Raw genomic sequence first — 20,022 nt, forward strand, 5'->3', positions numbered from 1 at the left:
CAGGAGCACCCCCTACTGGCCCGCCTCACGTGGTGGAAACAGCGGAGGGATACGAATACCCAGCTGTGTTCCTGAGGTGGGATCTCTGCACCCGCCACACTGGGCTCCCATTCATGGCCCGGGGGTGGCAGCCCCACAGGGCCTGTTGCCCCATGGGGGAATGCGGGCCCTGTTCCTGCACCATCGCTAACATCTTGGCCCTTTTCAGGCTCCCGGAGATGCTGCTGGCTGCCTTGCACTCGCTCGCATGACCCGGCAGAGGATGGAGGTGACTGGCAGCCTGTGGGCCAAGGAGCCTTCGCCGGAGCCAGGAGAACAACAGCCGCAAAAACGAGAATTACAAACGCCCTCACGCTGAGTGCAGTGCGTGCACTGGGCCTGCTCCTGGATCCAGGGGCTCCCGTGCCGCCACGGCCAGCGCCTCCCTCACGGGACTTTGTGCCGAGATGCTCGCCCCACCTTCCTGCGAGCTCCCGGCGCAGATGCCTCGGGTCCTGGCAGACGGCCGTGCCCCTGCCGCTGCGTGCTGAGGGACCTCGTGCGTGGGGAGTGGAGAGGGGGCCCAGCCGGCGTCCGGACTCCAGCCCCCGAGGCAGCACGGCTGCTGCCAGCAGCCTGCCCGGCAGATCCAGTGCCACGGGCAGCCGCTAACACCTTCTGTCTCCGGGCACGGAGCCTGCGCGGGGCTGGCCCGGGACTGCTCGTCGCTGTCCGCAGCGGGGCCCTGAGGGCCGACATGTGACTCCTGGCCCGCCGGGGTCGCGAGGGGTCTGGCTGCCGCAGCAGGGTTCCGGTGGGCACAGAGACCCTCTGCGGGCTGGCGAGACCCACCGTGGTGGCACCCAGAGGATGCCGGCGTCCTGTCTGCCAGCCCCACTCCATGCTGCTGCCCAGGGGATGGGGCTCTTGGGCTTCTCGTGGACCCTGTCGCTTCTGCTCTGTGCCCTGGAGCGGCCGAGGGCCCTGGCCGTGCACGCGGACGCAGCGAGCCCTGGCCTGGAGCCCGTGGGGGACAACGTGCTGCTGGTGGGCGGCCGCGTGAAGCGTGGCTGGGTGTGGAACCAGTTCTTCGTGGTCGAGGAGTACACGGGCACGGAGCCGCTGTACGTGGGGAAGGTAAAGTGACGGGGGTGCCTGCCTGCCCCGCCGGGCTGCCCGGGGCTGGGGAAGGGCTGGGGCCGGCCAGCGGGGAGGTGCCCGAAGCACAGCCATGTGCTGGGGACGGCTCTCAGCCGTTCAGCGGGACCGCTGGCCCGAAGGCTGTGGGCAGCCCGTCCTGAAGCCCGTGGCAGTGGGGATGGCGTGGGCCCTGCGGGCACGCGGGCTCGTTCTGGCCACACCGATGTCCCGAGCCCCCGTGGGGGCTCAGCCAGGCCCAGCGCGGAGGCTACAGCCTTGCCGCCCCCCTTGCGGAGGAGGCCGGGGCCGTGTGCCTGCTTGCTCAGGGACGCGTGGCGGGGCCAAGGCTGGCGAGAAACCACCGCAGCCGCCGGCAGAGCCGTGCTCCTCCACGGCAGCGCTCGCTGCAGTTACAGTTAATTCACAGCTCCCCCGGGGAGTGACTCGAAGCATCAGGCCTTGTCAAATTCCAGAGGTAGCCTAGCAACAGCCTCATTTCCAAAATGAACCCGGGAACCTAAACTAACCCATTTTACAGCCCCTTTCCACATCGCTCGCCGTGTCGCCTGCCAGCCCAGAGCAAACAGCCGAGCCGCGCGCAGCCGCTCCTGGTCAGCACTGCTCCGAGAGGTGGGCGCAGCTGGCACGGCATGGCTGTCACCCCTGTGGGGCATGCCGCAGCTCCTGCTGGGGGAGCCCTGGGCAGGGGACGCCTGGATCAGCGCCCCACAGACAGGCCTCCTGCCCCCACGCTGCGGTGCCTGTGCAGGAGGGGCTGGGGGCCAGGGGCAGCCTGCTCTCCCCCTGCTCCAGGCTGGGGCTGTAATCACTGGGAACCTCTCCTGCCCATTCCCCTCTGCGCCCCTCCAGGGAGAGCCCGGGCTGGGGTGGCCGGGAACCCCCTGCCGCAGGCGCCTGCATTGCCCCTGCCGCACCCTGGAGGGCTGCGAGCTTCTCGTGGGCAGTGCCTTGGCCCCACACCTTGTGGAGCGGCTCAGCTGGGAGCTTTCCTGTGGCCGAGGCACTTGCTCCGGTCCCGCTGGCACCCCCTGCCGGGAAGGCACAGCCCTGCGGTGCCCCTTCCGCCGCTGCCGGGGCTCTTTGGAGGTCCAATAACATTTCCATACAATCTGGGCTCTTTGGCTAATCCTTTTTCTGAACTGTAATTTCCCCTGAGGCCGCTGTCAGTTTGATGTGGATTTCTTTGGGTTTTTTAAATAGAATTATGGGGTCAGCACTAGCTCCAAACTTCTGCATGTGGACAGATCTATTTTAGATAGAGATGGGGATTAAAGGGAAAAAAGCAGATTTAATTAAGTTGCTAATATTTAAAGAAAATTGATGAACTCGGGCTTTATGAGTTGGAGCAAACAGAGAGTGCGCCTTCATTATGGGCCAGTTTTTATTTGATTTTCTTTCTTCCTCAGTCCCAGCGTCATGTTTTATTTGTGTATCTGTGCTTTCTGCTTAATCGCTTTTCATAAGGAAAATGCACCTCTGTTCACATTTAATTTTGATTTAATTAGTAGGAAGTAATTAATGGCCTCGTAAAATCCCTGTTTTTAGCCCTTTTGGGCAGGGAAACAATTTCCCTCTTTAACAGACGGAACCGGTGAAAGGTTCTTGTCTGCTTGCCAGGGGCCCTTGCATGACGTTGCCCAGACGTGTCTGCCTGGTCCCTCGGTAGAGGGGCTGATACTGGCCCTGGATCCTGCCCATCTCCTGGGCACGCAGCCCTGGGTGTCCCGGGTGCAAGGGGGGCGAGAGCGGAGGTGGGCAGGAGGCAGTGGCACAGCCAGAGGCAGACGTGCCCTGTGCCGGTGCCGTCCACCCCTCCGGTGCTCTGCCGAGTCCCTCCAGCAACTGTGCAAGGCAGGAGCAATCCGGGGAGCGTGTGCAATGGGGCGCAGGGATCGTGGTGCAGGGCTCGTGGCTCGTGGCATTTCTGCAGTCCGGCTGTGGGTGCTCTGTGCCTCCCCCTGCGCCAGCCTGTTGGCCGCGCCATCTGTCTGCCCAGGGCACCTGCCTGCACCCTGGGCCCAGGCACCAACGCCAGCACCCCTTCCTAGCACAGCACATGCCTGGGCGTGCCCTGGCCTGGTGCCCTGCGGCTCCCCACCCTCCACATCAGGAGCAGTGGGGCCAGACGCTGCAGATTGAGCATTTGATTTTCCCTGACAAATCAGTCTCCGAGCCCCTGGGGTGCAGGCTCTGCTTCCCTTCCCAGCTCTGGTTTGTGGGTTTGCTGGTGGCTGCTCCGGGGTGGTGGCCCTCGTGACAGGGATGTGCTGATGGCTGTGGCCGGCTCCTGGCCGGGCAGGCAGGGCCTCCTGTGCCCGTGATTGAGCCTGAGCTGGCTGGTGGCATCAGTGGGGACGTGGACCAGCCCCTGCGCTGGCCGCCCAGAGGCGATAGGACCAAGGGGCCGTGCTGCTGCAGCGGTGGGGGGGATGCCCAGGGTGCAGGGCCGCCCCTGAGTGACGGGACTTAGGCTGTGCTAGAAAAGGGCTCAGGGTGTCCTCTCTGCGCAGTCACGGGCAGGCAGGGGTTGTTTCTGGTGGGCGGTTGCATTTCCTAGGTGATGGCAGGCAGGCGGATGCACCTCCTGGCACTGGGCAAGTATTTTGAAGCGAGCGGTAATATACAGATGATGTGTAAAAGGCACTGAATTGTCTAATGTGTGGGCACCTCACTCATGAAATAAATAAATATATAAACTGTATCTAACAAGACAAATATAATGAAGGCGTCGTAAAAAGAGGCAGCTCTGGTATAAATTCTTGCTGGTGGAGCTGTGTGTCTGAAAGGTGGATTATAGAACTGCAGTTTGGAAGATTGAATGGCCCATAAACATTTTCATATTTCATTAGCCGATTAATGGACGGCTCTTTTTTTTTTGGCAACTTTGCTGATTCTCAGCAGAAATTGTAGGGAGTAAATGAAGGCGTCTGATGAAACCTTTCCGGGGGCCTGTCCCGTTATGGATGGTCCCAATTAATGCCCACGCTGCTCTCCGTAGAGATGCATTCTGCCTGTCCAGTTACTGTTAATAGATTTCTCATAAGTGGCTGGATTGTAAAAACCTCATAACTCAGTTTAATGCCACCAATAAAATTATCTCCGGCCGCCTGGCCTGGATTCCAGGCAGCGCCAGTTCTGCGGGGAGCTGCTGTTTACCCTTTCCCTCCCTTGTTTCAAATATTGTCTTAATTAGAAAATGAAGAGGAAATCGTTGGCCACAAAAGCAGCTTCCCCAGGGGCTGTTTTTCGCTCTGAACGCCGGGCAAGCTGCTCCGTTTCTTGCCGGCCGCAGCCAGGCCGGGTAGTCTGTGCTTGACGTGCGGCGTGTTTACGAGCTCCCGGGTGGAGGGCAGAGCGGCTCCGGCAGCACAGGCTGCCCACGAAGCAGGCGAGAGCTGGAGCGGTGCCGGCAGAGAGAGACAGCGCCTGCGCCCTGGTGTAGCGGGCCCAGGGGCAGCGAGCTGGTGGGGGTCTGGTGCAGCACAAAGGGGCCTGAGGGGACTGGTGCTGCGCCCCATCTCCATCCCCCGGTACCTGTCGTATTGCGCTCTTGGTGCTCGTCCAGCTTGAGCCACGTGGGCTGATCTGCGTGACTTGTTTGGTGGCTGGGCGGAGGCTGCGCAGCAAGTCGGTGGCAGGGACTGGGTTCGACCCTCTCTAGGGTGGTGTTTGTGTGCCCGAGCCCGGCTGGCCTGCGTGAGGATGGGCAGGGGCTGGGTGCGTGCGGCACGTCGCGTCGGTGTGGCACCGGGCCAGAGCGGGAGGTTGTGCCTAAGCCTGGGCACTGCTCTCTGCGTGGCACTGCCCTTGCCTCTGGCTCTGTGCAGCCAGGGGCTCCTGGGTGGGAGCAGCAAGTGGGGCTCGGGCCTGCGCTAACCCTCTCCCTCCGCTCCTCCCTTGGCAGATCCACTCGGACTCAGACGAGGGGGACGGCTCCATCAAGTACACAATCTCCGGGGAAGGCGCAGGCACCATCTTCCTCATCGACGAGGTCACGGGCGACATCCATGCTACCGAGCGTCTGGACCGGGAGCAGAAGACGTTTTACACGCTGCGGGCTCAGGCCCGGGACCGCCAAACCGACCAGCTGCTGGAGCCCGAGTCCGAGTTCATCATCAAGGTGCAGGACATCAATGACAGCGAGCCCCGCTTCCTGGAGGGGCCCTACATCGGCAGCGTGGCCGAGCTGTCGCCCATAGGTATGTCCCCGCTGCTGCGCTGCGTGTCTCGGGTACGGCGCCATGGCCGGCCGTAAATCCTGGGGATTCCAGCCGCGACCGGAGCTAGGGGGAGCCAGGAAGGGAGAATAAATAAGGCGTCGTCAGGAAAACAAGTAAATAAATCCTCCGTGCTGAGCGCTGGCTGGGGCCCGGCGCGCAGCTCAGCTTGGCGGCCTGGCACGGGGGACGGCTGCGCCGGATGCTGGCTCTGCTCCAGCAGCGCTGCGCGGGTCTCGGGGCAGGCTTGCAGGAGCAGGCCCTGGGCCCTTGCCCGTGGCGCATGGAGGAGACAGTGGCAGCTGCGGGGACAGTGTCTCGCTCTGCCCCAGCCGCATATGTCTGGCAAGTGCCTGCGCTCCCCGGCTCATCTCTGCCCATCTGCATGTGCCGCCGGCATCTGCCGAGCACCCGTCCATCCTGGGCTGGGCTCTCCCAGCCTGTGCAGCCCCAGCACGCTGGCTCCTCACGGCCTTTCTCACCTTGGCAAGCAGCTGACTGTGGAGCGGGCCAGGTGCTGAGCTGGGGTGTCCTCCCACCACCCCTCGCCTGGGGGCTGAGAGCAGAGCCAGGGTGGGCAGAGTTGCTGGTTGTTTCCTGTGCCTGGTGTCCCTGCCCTGCACTTTGCAGCCCTCCCGGCTTCCTGTGGGTGCCTGGGGGTGGAGGGCTGACCCCAGCCTGTTGCCCCGAGCCAGCAGAGTGGCCTGGCCACACACGGTGCTCACACGTGCAAGTTCTCTTGTGCACTGTGGTCGTGCTCTTCCAGCCCTGGGCTCCCCGTGCCACCCCCTCTGCAGCCCCTGCGACATGCACTGGAGCAGGCCATCGCTGCTGGGGTGGCACGGCCCTGGATCGCCCTCCCTTCTGTCCACCTCATGCACATCTGTCTTGTCTGATGCACAAACCCATCCCATTCCTGCCCCCTGGCCTTGGCTCTGTGGCACAGAAGTGATGGTTGTCTGGGTGCGGGCAATCCTTCCATGATGCCTACGTGTCTCCAGGGCTAAGCAAGGGGTGCAGCTGTGTTCCCTGTCCACAGGCTTCAGCTAGCGCCCAAGTCACCTTCCATCTCCAGTCCCAGTGCAGAAGCACCCGTGGCCTGGGGGGCCCCCAGCTGATGGGTGCTGCACGTGGCTGCCCTCGTTCCCTGCCTGGGGCTGTGAGATGTTCTGCCTCGTTACCCAGCACAGCTGGAGGCCCCCGGATCCAGCCGTGGTTTCTTGCTGTCTGACCCCTCGGGCTCCTGCTTGGGGTGCCATGCGGCTCCCTGTCCGGGCCAGGCACCCCGTGCTCACCGAGGTAGCCGCCAGTGTGGGGCGAGCAGGTGGAGCGCATGCACTGGCGCTGCAGCCGGGAGCTGTAAATCAGTGCTCTCCAAAGGCTGCATCAAGGCACAAGACAGAGCCTGCAAAAGACTGACTGACATCAAACGATAAGGCAGGTCCCTCCGGGAGTCGGCAGCGGATGAAAGGGGGAAGAGTGACAGGTGCGCGGAAGTGCGGGAGGAGCTGCAGCCGGTGGAGCGGTGGAGCTGGGAAGGCCCAGAGGCCCTGCAAGGAGGCAGCGTCCCTGAGCCTCGCTGATGCCAGAGGGCAGGGGGCTGCTGGCGGCCCTGCCCCGGCGGCAGAGGGGCCAGCGCCGCTCTCTGCAGGTCTGCCATGGGCAGAGGCTCATGCATGCTAGAAAAGGGGTCTGGGCCGTGGCATCGTGAGCGCCCGCAGGGGCAGCACGGGCAGGGGCACGCAGCCGGTGGGGGCAGCGCAGTCTCAGCCCCATGCAGGATGGCATGCGGGGCTCTTTCTGGATATAGCAAATGCAGCCTGTTCGTTAGCTGGCTTGTCAAGGAGCTGCGCAACAGCCTCTGGCATCTTCACAGGAGTCATCAGACCAGGGGAGCTGCTCTGGGAACTTCCTGGCACCCCGAGCTGCCTGGCGCCCCACAACGAGGCCTCTCCCCATCCGTGGCCGTGCCGCCAGCCGGGGCGCTGGCACCCACAGCAGCACCAGAGCCGTCCTGCTCCTGAAGGGCTGTGAGGAATTAGATTAATTTATTTTGCTTGAACAACTTTTAGGAAGGGAGGGGACTGGCGACTCCATGCTCCAGACGCGGCTCCGGCTGCTTTGAAAATCACTCACAATTATGGAGCTGCCTGATCAGAGGCTGATGCGAGCAAGACGTATCAAAGGAGACGTGTCTGTGCAAAATCGGAGATCAGAGGCAGGGAGACGCGTGGTGCCGCAACATGAAAGCAGGCGATTCCTGCAAATTAAAGTGCTCAGAACTTGAAAGTGGGGAGAAGTGTTCGGAGCAGCACCAACGAGCCAGGAACGAGCCCAGGCCTGGGAGCCAGCGCTGCCCCCAGACCTATGGGCGCCCGCACCCACTCGGTGCCTGCGAGCTGCTTGCTTGGAGGTCCCGTCATGGCAGGGTCGTCCGCGGGACGGCGTGGAGCTGCTGGGCGCTGTCTGTGCCCGCAGGGCTGCATTGCACAGTGGTGCTGAGCATGGGGAGGGTCATCCTGGTGGGAGCTCGCTGCTTTGCCAGCTCCGCACCCAGCCCAGCTCCACGCCCAGGCCACAAACGGCCTGTCCTGGACACAGAGGAGACTAAAGTAAAGGGAGCAGATCAAAGGCCAGTGTTTGCATAACGAAGGAGGACTAACGGGGGGGGAAAGGCATCCACGTTCCCAGGATCTATTAGGAAATTCAAACCAGCAGGGAGCAAGAGGAGAGTGCCAGAGAGGAGCTGGGAGCCTTGGCCACATGCAGCCCTTCTCCTCCTGCCCTGGGGCCCGCAGAGGCAGGCATGTGCTGGGCTGAGCCCGGGAGAGCTGGGGCTTCCCTGCCCGTGTCCGCGGGGCGGGGACCGAGGCGGAGGGCTGGGCAGGCCCTGGACCCCCTGGGGCTGCTGCGGCTCCGAGGCTGCCCTGGCACCCTGCGCCCGTCTCGATGGGGGGGCAGGTCGATGGTGCAGGCTGGAGCACTGTCGCTCGTGGCGTTGCTGCCGGAGCGGAGCGGAGCTGAGTGGGGCTCAGACCCGCGCCTGGGGCCAGAACCGGATCCGATCCTGCCCCTGGTCCTGGCCGGGACGTCCTGCGGCAGGTGTCCCGCCAGGGCCTCCGGAGAGCGGAGGGCTGCTCTGGTCCCAGGTAAGGCTGGTGGAGCCAGAGCCGGGGCCGGAGCCAGGCAGGGCGGGCCCAGGGGGGAGACGGGCTTGTACGGAGGCATCAGGACAGACCGCGGGCGGCTGGCCGAGCACCCGGGAGCCGCAGGCACTTCCCCTCCTGACAGCAGGCTCTCAAATCCTTTGCATCACAGCACCGTTCCCCGGCTCCCTGGGGTGCGAGCAGCTGCCAGCGGCTCCCAGGCCAGGCCCGAGCCCTGCCCATGCTGCCGTCTGGTGCGAGGCCGGCGCGCAGGGGCCCGGTCCTGGCGCGGGGGCTGCAGGGCGGCTCCGGGGCCCAGGGTGCAAGGCATGCGCCATCAGCAGGGCCCGCAGCTCCCCTGCCCCAGCGCAGTGAGGCTCGGCAGTCCAGACTAGAGGCAATTTGGTGGCACAGAAAGAAAGCACGGGGTCAAGCCCCGACTCAGCACCAGCACTGATTGCCGGGAGGGATCACTTAATCTCCCCACTGGAAGCAGAGGAAAGGGATTTGTTTAATGTGTAATCAGAGCGTTTACAGGCAATCCGACAGGTGGGTTTTAATTTTTAATACCAAGCGCTTGAAATGCGAGCCAAGGCTGGAGGCAGCCGGGGCCGGGGACCCACGTGTCAGCCGTCCGCAGCGCTGGTGGGCTAATGCCAGCCCGGCTCCGGGGTCACGGTGTGGCTGCAGCTCCAGGACCCGCTGCACGCTGCGGCCGTCCTGAGCAGAGTCCAGGGCTGGACCCTGTGGCTCCCTGCTGCACTGGTGCAAGTTTCCCACCCCCGGCGCTGGCTGTGCCGGGCTCTGCCTGCCCGCGGGCTGCGCTGCCCAGGATGCCGCTGGGCCTAGCAGAAGTCCTCATCCCACCGTGTATCAGCGAGGGCTTGGCCGTCCCTGCCAGGTTTCATTAGCCCCGTGTTTTTCCAGGCCCAGCTGCAGCCGGGCAGGTTCCTGCCTGTTTGCCCCTGGTTGATGGGTGCTGTCGGTGCCAGTGCTTGCACAAAGTCACGGCTCCCTGCCGGGACCAGGCACAGCTCGGCTCGGGTTCCCTTCCCAACGGCAGCATGGACGTGCTCCGGGGCACCCAGCCCTGGCGTGCAGGAGGCCAGAGAGGGTTTCCCCAGCCTGTTGCTGCCTGGAGGAGAGCGCCCCAGGCAGGGATGGGGTAGGCGGGCGCCTAGGCCCCTTTTCCCCCCACATCCGAGCAGGCTGCGTTTGCCTGGCGACGTGCATCATAGCTGAGCACGGCTGGAGCGGGCGCAGCAGGCCCAGAGCAGCGTGGATAACAAGGTCCCAGGGGCACCGAGAGGGAATTTTCCCCAGGTGAGTGGCAGGGAGGTGGGGCCGAGCCCTGGGGCAGCGCAGGCCCTGCTGTGGCCCCTCGGGGCAGGGGCAGGGGCAGGGGCTGTGCAGCAGCCTGTGCTGAGATGCCCTGAGGCGCGGGGCAGGAGGGGACGATGCGTGGTAGCTGGGGCAGGTGGCCTAGACAGCGTCTCCTCTCCATGCCAGCACCTCGCAGAGCGGGAGCCGCTCCTGGCAGCTGGGCTGGGCTGGGCTGGGCCCCGACTGGTGCTCAGCCCTGCCCTGGGGCACCAAGGGTCGGCCTCTCAGCCCCTTCTCCAGCGTGGCCCTGGTGTAGCAGGTGCCTACCGGGGCAGTGGGCACTGCTGCTGGCAGGGACCCTGTGCTGGACCCCAGCAGCGCCGAGCGAGGGGCCGTGCTTGCAGCACAGCGGGGCAGAAGTGGAGGCCTGCCCCATGCCACCGGTCCCACACAGCCCCGCTCTCCACGCCGCGTTCCCTGGCGGGCAGGAGAGGAGCTCGCTAATGTCTCCGGACAAGCGCTGTGCAAAGGCAGAGGCTTCCCATCAACCAGATCCTCTGTCGGAGCCGCGGCTAAGCAGTCCCCGGGGACGGGGGCTCAGACTGTCTAATGCACTGAGCGAAGCAGCTGGTGTGCACGTGGGCCTGGGCTGAGGGGGCTGCAGGACTCGGCCGTGGGGCAGGGCCTGGTTGGCTTCTTGCCCCTGGGCCCCAGGACCCCCTCTGTGCTGCTCCGGGGTGGGGTAGTTCAGCCAGGGCCACTGCGGATCTGCTGCAGCCGCTGAGGGGTGCGCGCGGCCGGAAGCAGGCATGGAGCTGACCCGCGGCCTTGCCGGCTCTGCAGCAGTGGTGGTGGTGGGGGGATCCTTTGGGGGGGCATGCTGCTTACCCCCCCCAGGATCTTTCCCCACCCCTGGGTGCTGAGCAGGGGTCTGGCGCCCACCACCCGGAGCAGGAATCAGCCACGTCAGGGGCTGAATCCTCTCCCTCCTGCAGCCCGCGCTGCCCCTCCTGAGCATCCCTGCCGGGGCCGAGGGCTGCTTGGACCCCTGCTCACGCTCAGGGGTCTTGCAGGAGTGGGGTGAACCCCGGCGGAGCCGGCTCAGGCTGTGCGTGGTCCGATCCATCCGTCCAGGCTCCGCAGGGGCAGGGCAGCTCCTGCTCCATCGGCCACAGCACGTCTCACCCTTGCAGCCAGAGAGAGTCAGGGAGGTTGTGCCTGAGCCATTAACCGTTATGTAGATGGGGCCAGCGGCGAGGGAGGGGCTCACGCCCTGAGCTCATTTTACGTGGCTAATTATCTCTGCGGACGCGAGCGCAGGATTCCTGGTTGTGGGGCCCGCGCTGCTGCAGGTGATGGATGTTTGGGTTTTATTTATTGTATCTTTTATGGCGAAGGCAGATGCCAGGAAACTCAGTCAACGAAGGAAGGTACACGCTGTCCTCGCTGCGGGCTCGCCTGCCTCCGGGCGGGGGGCCTGATGCCGGCAGTGAGGGACGGGAGCCAGGACTCCTGGGTCCTCCTCCCGGCACTGCGGTGGGGGTCTGGCCGGGGTGGGGCCAGGAGCCCGGTCCTCTGCGCTGCATACTCCCCACCAGCGGCAGGGGCTGTCTCTGTCCCCAGACCTGCAATGGGGGTTGATGCTGCCCCTGGCCTGGGGGCCCTCGGTGGCTGCGCACCAGGCGTGGGCGCAAGGGGCGGAGAAGGGCACAGAGCTGGGGACCCTGGGAGCATCGGCCTGGTTGTTTGGCAACCGTTCCAGGTCTCGCGGCTGTGCCGCACTTCTTCCGTCGGGTTTGCTGCCCGTTGCCCTCCAGCACCCGCCATGTCCAAACGGGGAGATTCCTCCTTTATGATCCAGGCCTGTCTGTCACGCACGGAGCAGCAGTGCTCCTGAGCCCTCGCCTTGAGCAGGGGGTGGGGAGCGCGTTGCAGGTGCCAGGCTCATGTCGGGCAGTGGCTGGGGGCCAGGTGGAGTGGAGGGGGAGGGCAAGGGGCAGCCCAGTGCCAGCCGACAGACCCTCCCCACCGACGCCAGGCAGCGAGCTAGCCTTGCCTCCGGCTCTGGATAGGCCTGGCAGGGAGCCGCGGGCACGCAGCAGAGCCGAAACAGGCCACTCCAGCTGGCGGGTGTGCAGGGCCCCCCGCAGTGCCTGCTCTCGTGGCCCAGCCTGGTCTGAGCTTTGTAGCCCGAGGCAGTGAGCTCCTCGGCCCCGGGCGCTGCCCGAAGGCGAATGCCTCCCGTGATCAGCACGTCCCATCCTGAGCTGGGCCCCAGCCTGCCGTGCGGGCTGGCGCTGCCACCGTGGTGCCTGGCGTCGGTGGGGAGGGTCTGTCGGCAGTCCGACGCTGCTGCGTGGCCTCGTGGTATGGCTGTGCCATCTTCCTGGTGCAGGGGAATCGGCTGCTCCTCCCGCCTCCCCCAGCCCCTGCCTGGCTCTGCCTCCTCCATCCCCGCCCCAGCTCACGTCCAGGGTCCTGCCTTTGTCAAATTGAACATGATGTCAAATTAGAGCCATCACAGGGACAGTCGGTGCGAAGCACCCTGTTTAATGAGGCAGCGTTGAAAATCAATAACTTAATTGCAGCCGTTTGATGGACTTTTATCCAATTTATACTGCTCCTGCCCTGCTACGTGTGGAGCATGAGGACGTGCTGCTGTGTCTAGGCCTCGGGGAGGGGGGGCGTCTGCAATGGCCCCCAGCCTCTGTGCAAGCTGCGGCAGAGGGAGCTTGGTGCTGCCGTGACCGCCCCGGGCTCGGCCACCCCCATGTAGCCACGCACGGGGGGCTTATCTCCAGGGGAGACTGCCCTTTGGTAGTACCTGAAGGGGCAGCCGGGCTGTGATGTCCCTGCCCCTGGGCACCGTGCAGACCTCCCAGCCCCTCCCCAGGCAGATGCTCCCCTCCCCAGGGCAGCGTGTCCTGTCCCCAGCCCCACAGACACCGAGGCTCGAGCGATGCCCTCCCAGCAGCTCCTCCCAAGACAGCAGCATCCATCCCATCCTACTCCCCTGAGGAAGGGGTGCTGTCCCTGCTAGCTGTCAGCGCTGTGCACGGTCCTGCAGCCCGTGTCCCTCGGCCCAGCTTGCTCACGCTCATCCCGCTGCTTTGTCTCCCCGGCCCAGGTACGTCTGTGATGCAGGTGATGGCCTCGGACGCCGATGACCCCACGTATGGCAGCAGTGCCAGGGTGGTGTACAGCGTGCTGGACGGCGAGCAGCACTTCACGGTGGACAGCAAGACAGGTTAGTGCCCGCCGGGCAAGGGGACTTGGTCTCCTGGGGCCAGGCACGGGTGCAGTGGCTGGTCCGCAGAGCCTGGGGGTCGGGGCAGCTGACCGGGCAGCGCTCGGGGGGGGGCCTGCTCAGCGCCGCCAGCATCGGCTGCTCCGGCCGGCGCGGGGCCCAGTGCAGCAGCCTGCCCACAGGCGCGCCGAGCTTTCCATGTGAGAAGCTTAAATGCTACCGGAGGGGCTCTACCAAAGGCTGTGTTGTTATCACCAGGGCTTTGATTAAAGGTAACACTTTAAATTAAGGATCGGTTTATAAATGTTCTATTAATATTTAACGAACGCGCAGGAGAAGCTACTCCGTTCCTTAATAACTGGTAATGGAGCCGTTGTAAAATGGGCCGGCTGTAAATCCTGAGCAGATGATGCGCTGACGGCTCGGCGCCGAGCAGTGCCTTGTTGGGGCGTGTGTTCTCCTGCCCTCACGGCCAGGCCGCTCGTTACCTTTAACTGCAGCCTCGCTTGCAGGGGAGGGAAGAGGCTTTAGTCTTAATCAGAGGTTGAAGGCACAGGGTGTGTAGTGAAGCACCAGGAATTTATCGAGCATCGGCAGGAGCACTGTGTCCTGGCAGCACGCGGCTGGGCCCGGCACGCCCGGCTCCCCTCCCCAGCGGGTCCTGCGGCAAGGGGCTGGGGCCCTGGATGGGGCCGTGCCACGCGGATGCTGTGGCGCGGGCTGGGATGACTGGTTCCCGCGAGTCGATTGTGCAGTCACCTCCTGTCAGGCTGACATTTCTCCGTGCGGCTCTGGGCCCCGGGGAGGCAGCTTGTGCAGGTTTGAACCAGAGCTGTTCTGCTGTTGCTGAGCAATGAGAGCAGGCTGCCTGTCGTGTGCACACAGTTGTAAGAGCTAGGGTGTGCATGCATGCGTGTGTGCACGTGCTTGTGCCAAGGCACGTAGCTTCTGAAACCTGGGGCTGGGGGGGCGCACCTGGTGCCCCCCAAGCAGCTCGTGGGAGCTGCCAGTGGTGGATGGGCACGAGTGAGGCCAGACGGGCGCAGTGGCCCTTCTCTTCTGTGGATGGAGGCCGTGGGGGAGGCTGTCCTGCAGCAGGAGGAGGCACAGCTGCCTCCCCGGCTCCTGTCCCAGCCGGCTCCGGTGCCCTTCCTGCGCTGTCAGCACCGCGTACGAGTGCTTTTCACCCCTCCCTGGTGGGGCTGGGAGGGGGGCTGCTGTCCAGAGGCAGCTCCTTGCCCCTCCTGCATGCAGGTGGGACTCGCATGGGTGCTGGGGGGGCTTGGCCTGAGTAAGGGCTGGGTACAGCCTTGAGCAGAGGCCCAGGATTGGGCCCCTGGAGACGCGAGCGTAGGATGGAGAGCGCAGAGCCCTGGAGCTCGGGGCACACCGGCGCTCTGGCTCCTGCCTTGCATCCCGGGAGGGTGCTCCTGGCCAGGGCCCACCGTGGAGCTGCTCTGGGACTCCAAGCTCCTGGGATTTGACTGCGTGGCCCTGAAACCCTCCTGCTCGATGCTGCGCTGCAAAGAGGTTGGGCTGGCTCTTCTCCAGGCACTGATGCTGCTGGAAGAACAGGTGCCCTCTCCAGAGGGGCTGCTCTGAGCTGGCACTTCAGGCACACGGGCTAGTGGCCGAAGGCTGCTGATGGCCCTCGGCGAGCTGCTGGCTCCAGGACTGTGGAGATGTGCCGTGCCGTGCCGTGTCGTGTGCCCAGCTGTGATCCCACTTCGGCTGCCAGCATAGTCGCAGAGCACCACGGGCATCCCCCGTCCCCAGAGATGGAGTCGCAGCCTGCGCAGGATACGTCTGTGGTGGGGGACGTGGGGTCGGCGGCGCTACATTGGAGCCACGTCCCCCTGCCCCGGAGCTGTTCTCCAGCTGTGGCCACGGCCGTGGGCTGCGGAGGAGGGCAAGCGCCTCCCTGTGCAGTGCTGCGGCCGGGAGCCCACCCTGACCCCTGCAGAGGCCCTGCATCTACCCTGAGCGCAAGGTTTAATTGCCCGTAGCTGCAGCGTAATGCGCAGAGCCACTGCTGTTATTAATGGTCATAAAAAGATCCATAAAAGCCTGGCACATGCTGTTGCTGATAACATGGGATGAAGAACAACGCACCTTCCCTCTGGCTGTGATCAGCCTCCACTGGGCTCCCTCCCGCCCCCATGCGGGCAGCTGTGCGGCACGCTCTGTGCACGCATCTTCCCAGCCCAGGTGCCAGCCCCTGCCCTGCCTCCCTCTCCTGTGTCTGGCTCCCTCTCTCCATACCAGCATGAGAGCAATGTGGGGGCACGGAGAGAGGCAGGACATGGCTGGTGCACTGGCTGGGCAGCCAGCTCCTCTGGCTGCTGGAAGGATCTGGGAGGGGCCGGGGTTTTGCTGCGTGCACAGCAGCACCTAGCACACGGGTCCTGCCTTGAGCGAGGTGGGCAGCCCCTCTGCCAGCCGCGGGGTGCAGGCTGCCTGTGCTGGCAGGGAGCGTGGCGGGTGGCGGCGGGGGGCGCGTGCACGCCTGCGTCCCCATGGGGCGTGCCGCATCGCTCAGCCCGTCTCTGCCGCGCGCATTGGAATGCGGGGCGCGCGGAGCACAACAAAGCGCTTGTGCTGCAGCTGAGCCGTGCCGGCATCTGTGGGCTTGGAGGATGTGAAGAAAGAGCGTAATTGATGTTTACAAGCTCTCCTTGCCTCCAGAAGAACAGCAGCCCTGTGGCGTCTTCCAAGAGCCGCCTCCGCCAGCCTGTGTTGTGTGTGCTCCAGCCCCCAGCGTGTGCCTGCACATGCCCAGGGCCTCCTGCCCGTGGCTCACGCAGGCGCAGTGGGGCTGTGTTGGCTCTGGACGTGCCCATGGGCAGTGTCTGTGGGGCCAGAGCACTGGCCCTGGCCTGCCTGGTAGGTCCAGGCGTGGAGACTGCGTGTGGCTCTCCCGTTCCTCCTCCTCCCCTCCCACCAGCTGTGGGCTGCACAGCTGCTGCCAGCTGCCTGGCTGTGCTGGAGGTAGCAGCGGAGAAGGGCAGAGCTGGTAGCGCACAACCACAGCCTGCCTAGGGTGCAGGACGCGGCTCGCCAGAGCAGTTGCTCGTGGGGACGTAGTCAGGCTGTCTGGGAAGGTGCGCGACCGGCTAGCGTGGCTCTGCACGGGCTGCGAGGGAGGTGTCCTGAGCGCCTGGGCAGCACTGCATGGTGGAGCTGTCTGGCGGCAGTTGCAGCTGGTGCCAGCCCTGTGGCCTGGCAGATATGCAGTGAGCTCTTCGCTCTGCTGCCTCTGTCTGCAAGGACGGCTCAGCATCCCTGTGCACAGGGCAGCTCCCTCCAGCGCTGGGAAGGCGCCTGTCCTTGCCACAGGGGCTGGGCCCAGGCTCTGTCCAGCTGTGCTGGTCTGAGCAGACCAGTCCCAGGAGCCTCCCCTCTCGGTGCAGAGACCCGGCCTTGGCCGAGACCCTGGCCACCAATGCGTTGGCAGCAAGGGAAGCCTGGGCTGGGGCATGGGGCCGCCGGGTGCAGCCTCAGAGCTGGGGGGAAAAATCTGCTTCTTCCCCGGAGCCAAAGGGGCCTGCTCCTGCCTGGCCCCTGGTCAGCGGCGCTGAGCACGAGGTGTGTGCAGCAGTGCTCACAGGTGTGCCCTGACACGTGTGACCCTGCTCCTCCCAGGGGTGCCAGATGCCTGGGCCATCTTGGGATCGTGCTGCTGAGTGGGGCAGGGACAGGCGCCAGGGACCCACGTTGACATGCCCCTTGCAGAGGTTTCTCGGTGTGGGTGGGAGATTCCCGGCCCCTCTCCAAGGCACTGGCCCTTTAGTGAAGCCCAGCACTGGGGATGCGTTTACTCTGCCAAGTGGAAATGAACGTTTAATGGCAGGAAGGATTTGGGATCCAGCGCTGCTGTGTGTTGTGGGGCTAGGGAGGGGCAGACGCAGGGCGCCCTCCCCTCCCCTCCCTGCAGCTGCCCCTGCCTCCAGGGCCGTGCGCTGGTCCCCCTGGGCAGGCGGCCTGGGGGCCAGGGTCAGTGCAAGCAAGCGGCTGTGCCCCAGTCGCTGTGTGCGGCGGGGACAGGGCTCTGCACCTGGGACTGGCCCAGCTGCTCGTGCTGCGGCCACGTGCCCCATCACGGTGCTGGCCCCACATCTTCGTGGCCTGCCTGGGGGCTGGGATCTGTCAGCCTTGCAGCTGCCCCCACGTAGAACTGAGTAGCCCACGGTGCTCGCCCTCTTGGGAGGCGCGTCCATCTCGCCCGCGAGTGGCTCCGTGGCGCGGAGCTGATGGCGGCTGTCCCCTCGCCTGGCGACTGCTCTGCGATTCACCTGCCTCACGCTGGAAGCTGTTGGCTCCAGCGCCGGAGAGCGTCGTCCTGCATCTGCATTATTCACCCATAACAGATGCTGGCGGGGCTGGGAGGTGAGCTGGGTTTGTGGTACTCTGCGGAGGGCCATGTCCACGGGGCCAGGAAAACACAGGGTGGCTGCCCAGGTGGAGGGGGTGAGTCGCTGGGTCCGGACAGGTGGTGCTGCGGGTAGGTCATGGCGGGTGGTCGGTCCCTTGCTCTGCTGCATCCGTGGCCACATGAGGAGTTGGCTCGTCTGCGGGTGCATTCCCCGGCAGGTGGGCTGTCTGCAGAGCCCCGCTCCGGCCGCGGCGGGGCCTGGCGTCCTTCCACGAGGCACCTTCTGCACCTGGTTGTTCACGAAGGAGCCTCGGTGCTGCCCTGGCACCTGCTGCTGGGCTTCTTGGGCAGGCGGGCGCAGGCTGGGAGCCCGTGGAGCTGGGGTTTGCCGTCGTGGGACAGCGCCTGGCATCCTGGTGCAGGGGGAGCCGGCTGTGCCCAGGGCCCAGGCCAGAGTGGAGCTCCCGGGGGCGCAGCGAGGTCTATAAATAGCAGCAATGCCGCTCTGGCCACGCCGAGCACCTGCGCAGCGTCTCCCCTCCTCCCCATCCGTCGCTGCCAGGCTGACAAGGATCATTTTCATCATGAAATGCTTCAGACCCCTTTAATTAGCAGAATCGCTTAAACTTCCAGGAGACGGTGCCGTTCCCAGACGCAGCCTTGGAAGGGGAGAGGGGCAGGGCTGGCGCCAGCCCCTGCCTGCTCCTGGGATGCCCGGGTAGGAGCCAGTCCCCTGCGGATGGCAGGCGCGGGGGGCCAGGCCGTGCTGGCTGGGACCCAGCCCTGCTGCGTTCCTGGGCCAGAGGTCATAGGACCGAAGCAGCGCCCTGTCCGGCCCAGGGGAGCTCTCGGGTATCCTGCTTGTGGCTTGCCTCGGTGCCGGCGAGCCGCTGCGGTGGGTGCGACTCCTGTGAGGGAGGGCACCGGCGGGGCAGGAGCAGGAGCAGCGGAGCCCGCTGGAGGTCAGGCCAGCGAGGCGGCTCCTTCCCGTGGAGGCAGGGAAGCTGCTCTTGGAGAGCCCCGGTAATTGCAGAGCTGAATGTCAGGCAGGCTGGGGGGATGGGGGGGCTTCCTGCCCACGAGAGCCAGGGAGCTGCAGCCCCAGGCAGGCAGGGGTACATCACCATAAATCCTCCCTGAGATAATCACTGCGATAATTGCTACCTGCAGGGGAAGTGGGGAGGGTTTGGCATCTCCGAGCCGTGTCCCCTGTGTCTGCCACGCTGGAAATGTCACCAGAGACGGCGTTTCTGCCCATCCCCCTCCTGGCTCCTGGCGGGGGGTGGCGGAGCAGCATTTTCACCATGAAATGCTTCAGACCTTGGGAAGGCCTCCTGCATTTCCCCCCCACAGCTCACCTGAGCACCCAGCGAGCCGCAGGGCTCAGTGCTGCCCTCTGCCCCTGCAGGCGTGATCCGCACGGCGGTGGCTGACCTGGACCGCGAGACGCAGGACCGGTACGAGGTGGTGATCCGCGCCACGGACATGGCGGGGCAGCTGGGCGGCCTGTCGGGATCCACCACCGTGACCATTGTCATCACGGACGTCAACGACAACCCCCCACGGTTCCCACAGAGTAAGAGCTACCCTGCGCCTCATTTCAGGCCCTGGCACATCTGCCCCCGGGAAGTGCAGGCTGGGCCCCCAGGGTCTGTGTCCTTGCAGCAGGGGCAGCCACGGCCCCTGGCAGGGTGGTCTGGGGATGGGACATTGCTGAGACTGGCAACCCCGGGGCTGAGTGAGGCACCCTAGGCTGCTGCAGCCAGGCCCAGCCTGCCCGGGTGCTGGGTTCAAGGGGGCGCTGCCAAGTCCAGGGGATGGAGTGCTGCAGTGAGCATGGCAGGGAGATGCACCATCTGGCCTAGCCCCTGGCAACCCCCCTGGGACCCAGGAGCCGGTGGGACCCCAGCTAGAGATGGGTACAATACCCCCGCTCATGCCCCCCATGCCCAGCCCTGTCTGTCCCAAACAGGTCCCATCAGCGCTTGGTCGGGAGTGTTCGGGGCCAGCCCAGGTGGTGCCATGACTCCCCGCCCCTCTCCTCCCCTGTTGCAGAGATGTACCAGTTCAGTGTGGCAGAGACGGCGCCCACGGGCACGGCAGTTGGGAGGGTCAAGGCGGAGGATGCCGACGTGGGGGAGAACACCGACATGATGTACCAGATCAAGGACGAGGAGGGTGTGGAGCTATTTAGGGTCACCACCGACAGCAACACCCAGGAGGCCGTGGTCCTCGTGCAGAAGGTCAGCAGGGGCCAGGGAGGGATGGGCTGGGCTGTCCCACGGTGGAGAGCTGAGCCCTGGTACTGGAGGACCATGCCCAGCACATGGGCTTTGCACAGACCCGTGATGCAGGCGGGAGCGAGCAGTGGCTTGCCAAGGCTGCTGCCTTCCAGTCACCTTTCCCGTAGCAATAATCACCAGGTGATTAATGATCCCCGTGCCGCCGGGAACTGCTCGCGCCCGCCCTGTGCATGCTGATGTCTGCATCGCACAGTGGGAGTGGGCAGGGTGGGAGGCAGGGGGTGTCCTTCCCCCAGGGCAGCTCCCGACGGCTGCGCCTTCCCAGCAGCGCAGG

At 65.1% G+C, this 20,022-nt stretch overlaps 1 protein-coding gene across 2 annotated transcripts in view; it reads left to right on the top strand.

Moving 5' to 3' along the window:
• The window catches only part of CDH22 (cadherin 22), a 66,522-nt gene that overhangs the window by 6,952 nt on the left and 39,548 nt on the right, over positions 1–20,022 (top strand). For both annotated transcript variants that reach the window (XM_019509910.1, XM_019509909.1), the window contains exons 2-6: positions 209–1,116; positions 5,045–5,339; positions 12,954–13,073; positions 18,854–19,021; positions 19,501–19,688. In XM_019509910.1, coding sequence (XP_019365455.1) covers positions 850–1,116; positions 5,045–5,339; positions 12,954–13,073; positions 18,854–19,021; positions 19,501–19,688 — 1,038 coding nt within the window. In that variant the 5' untranslated portion in view covers positions 209–849. The remainder of the gene's footprint in view (positions 1–208; positions 1,117–5,044; positions 5,340–12,953; positions 13,074–18,853; positions 19,022–19,500; positions 19,689–20,022) is intronic.

Source organism: Gavialis gangeticus, unplaced genomic scaffold, assembly GCF_001723915.1.
Source record: "Gavialis gangeticus isolate Ggan-Ray unplaced genomic scaffold, GavGan_comp1, whole genome shotgun sequence".
In the NCBI taxonomy this organism is placed as follows: domain Eukaryota; kingdom Metazoa; phylum Chordata; order Crocodylia; family Gavialidae; genus Gavialis; species Gavialis gangeticus.